The sequence below is a fragment of the Pyxicephalus adspersus genome, chromosome 4, assembly GCF_032062135.1.
Source record: "Pyxicephalus adspersus chromosome 4, UCB_Pads_2.0, whole genome shotgun sequence".
Taxonomy (NCBI): domain Eukaryota; kingdom Metazoa; phylum Chordata; class Amphibia; order Anura; family Pyxicephalidae; genus Pyxicephalus; species Pyxicephalus adspersus.
In genome coordinates this window covers 90,146,849-90,150,112 of record NC_092861.1, presented here as the reverse complement: position 1 = coordinate 90,150,112, position 3,264 = coordinate 90,146,849, and the positions used below count along the sequence as shown (strand labels likewise).

At 33.1% G+C, this 3,264-nt stretch overlaps 1 protein-coding gene across 1 annotated transcript in view; it reads right to left on the bottom strand.

Moving 5' to 3' along the window:
• Nucleotides 1-3,264, bottom strand: part of PEX7 (peroxisomal biogenesis factor 7) — a gene marked incomplete in the record, with an annotated part of 101,344 nt that overhangs the window by 48,798 nt on the left and 49,282 nt on the right. Inside the window, 1 exon segment of the mRNA XM_072408948.1 lies at nucleotides 1,875-1,930. Coding sequence (XP_072265049.1) covers nucleotides 1,875-1,930 — 56 coding nt within the window.

Genomic DNA, 3,264 nt, shown 5'->3' with positions numbered 1-3,264 from the left:
GCTTGAGACATATGTGACAGACAGAAGCTGTCATTATTATGTAAAATATTTAGATTAAAAATGAAGATACCCTGCAGTGGCCTAAAAAGCATACAATTTCCTGAGTTTTTGCACAAACTAATATTCTTATACTTATAATTTCTAAACATATTTAGATTCAGTTTTGGTAAACAAGACCAGAATAATAGGGATGAACTGTCGACTTGCTATGCTGAGATATCCATACCCACCAATAGACATCATTTAAATAAAAGTCACAATTTTACTTATATTTTGCTTTCTCTATGTGTCTCCATGTGTGCATTTGTGACATCAGGAAGAACATTTGGTCAAAGTGAATTATTTAAATGTTTAGGCATTTATGTCTAATTGATTCTCAAGTTTTCAATAGCTAAACACATTATAAGTATATTTAAACCAAAGGTGTGCAAAATATTCTTTATTTCTAAAGTAGGCCAAGACTGACTAGAAAAGCCTCTCATTTTCCCAGTATGCAGCAGGATAGCATGCCTCTCTTGCCTCTCTATATGACAGCAATGGTCTCTCTGCAGAGGTTTGACACACCCGCTGCTGAGCCAGAGCTGGAGATTTCCAATCATAAGGGAGTATGAGTTTTGCTGATTAGAGAGTTTTAGCTCTGAATCAGTAGGATCCTTTCAGATGCTGAAAAGTGATCAGTGCCTTCCTGGAAAACAAATTCCAAATTGCTTTACTGCACCTAAAATATAGCTAACATGTTTCACAATAGTGTTCAAATATAATTAATTAGTCTTTATCCTGTCAGCAGGTGGTGCTGTAGGCTCCTTTCTCACACAATATGGTTTTTCCTTACCATGGTTCTTTGCTGGTATAAAAGGCTGCAGTTTACAGAGATCAATAGCTAAAACTTACATACGGGAGGGATTGATACCTAGTATGGTATATTACATTTTTGGTGCTTGTGTATGTTAGTCCCCTTAAAGAAACAATAATAATATTAATCAAAGAATTAAATAGAATATAAAGAAGCCCTATTATATAAAAATAGTTGTTAAATAATAGCAGCCTCACAGGCTGCCATGGCCATAGTTGTACCACTGGTGCTGACTATAGAAAAGAAAAAATCTTGTTCACATGGTTGGATCATTTATTTAACACCATTAAATAATTGGGATACAAAATGAGAACTCCATCATTAATGACTGTGAAGGGAAAAGAAGTAGAAAGTTCTAACAAGCAAATTTTAGAGCTGTCGTGAGATGCAATAAATTGGCTTACCTACATACTGAAATAAGTAAAACAACAGTTTTGGGTTAACCCAAGGTCATCTTTAAAGTAAAGCACTAGAATGATCTTAGCACAGGTACTATCTGACACACACAATAAGAAAGGCAGCTTTTAAATAGTTTTGATTTGTTTGTTTAATATCAATACTATCTGTCCTCTAGTCAGTGACATCAATAAAGTCTTTAGTGGCAATGTACATCGACCGTCATTGGTAGCATAAACTTTGGGCGAAGCCACACAAATACACTGCAACTGATATCTTTGAGATCTACAAATATTTCAACATAAAAAAATGTTTGTTTTTTTTTCACTCTCAGTCTTTACATTGATTTAAACATACACATAGCATTTCCTCAGTTATAATATGTTCATATTGAATGTCATCCTTTAAAACTATGGGTAAATGTTTCTAACAGCACCTGTCAGGAATAATTACCTTCCCAGGAGCTGTTATCGTTGTCCATCCAAACAATACTGTACACACAAAAGAGAACATAAAACACACAAGGTTCCAGTTCCAGGGACCTAGTAATAGCACTAAGTTGTGCCAAAGCTGTATGCGGATATTTATGTTTGATAAATGATTTCATAATGAAAAAATGTCTTACCTCACTGTGAAATCATACGAGCAAGATGCCACAATGCTGGATTGGAAGGGTGAAAACTTAAGGAAAAAAGACAAGTAATAATTAGATAACAAAGTCAACCTTTTTTTTAAATATAAATGTACAAGAAATTAACAGAAATTATCAAATGTCAACAAGACTTTTTCCTGAAAATGCTAGTTTCCTAATATCTTATTAATATTTAAAAAATGCAGCCAGTAAGGTCAGAGCTTCGGATGGGAAAAGATTACCAAGACCAGCCTGTGTTTTTATCTTGATGGAGATTTAAATAAAGAAACCTATATTTCTTAATTGTAATTCTATGTTCATTTGTGCTATGTTTTCCTCTTGCTAATTATTTTCCACTCTCTGTCTAGCTCAGCTGTACATAGATTTCAAGACAATGAAAGCTGGTCAAATTCAGGTACCTGCACTGCTTGCAATAAAAATGCACTTAATGATGTGATAATGAATGCAGAACTGCGCTCATTTGTGTATATTAAATGCTGAGTGCATGCTACAAAGATAGATAACTGTTGGCTGTGGTGTTACTCTCTAAATCAGCCAAATACAGTAGTTTGAAAGCACTAAAGTAAACAAAAACAAAAAAAAAAATGAACAAACATGAGAAACAAATAGTGCTATGGAGTCACCATCACCATGAAAGTTGCTTCAAATGAGTTTCATCTGTGCCCTTGCGCTACTGTATATGACCACCAGAAAGATTTTATTAACCTTTACAATAAAATTAGTTTCAAAAGATTAATACATTAATATCAATGACATTAAAATAGAGAAAATGAAAACAAATCAATGAATTTGTCGAAAAAAACACAAATGCATTTGTATCTATTAACTAAAACATTAATATCACTGGTTGCATAATTGATGAAACACTACTGTGAGGTCTATTTATAAAGCAATAATTTGACATTCACTGAAGCATTCACTGGTGGAAAAACTTCCAGGTTCATGTGTTTCATTGACAGTAATTGATTCTCACCGAATGTTTTAGTGAATATCAGATTCACTGCTTTACAAAGCGACCCCAATGACACACCACAAATGGATTAGTGTTACTTTCAAAGTGAAACTGCACATGAAATTCAGTGTATATTTCAGGAAAGACTGCAAACAGGTATGTAAGTATGTTTTATTGCAGAAGGAACAAAGCCTATCTCTTGAGCAATAAACAATCGGCTTACTTCTAATTTCCATGTTTTTATTTCTACTTGAAAGCAACTAGTGTTGCTGAAGATAAAATAGGTGCATATTTTATTCTATAATTTGTCCCATTTACATTATGCCTATATTTTTTAATTACAAAGCATGACTAATTTATATGCATATAGTATAAAGGCTCTTTTTATTGTTTTTATGTGTTTTTTTTTTT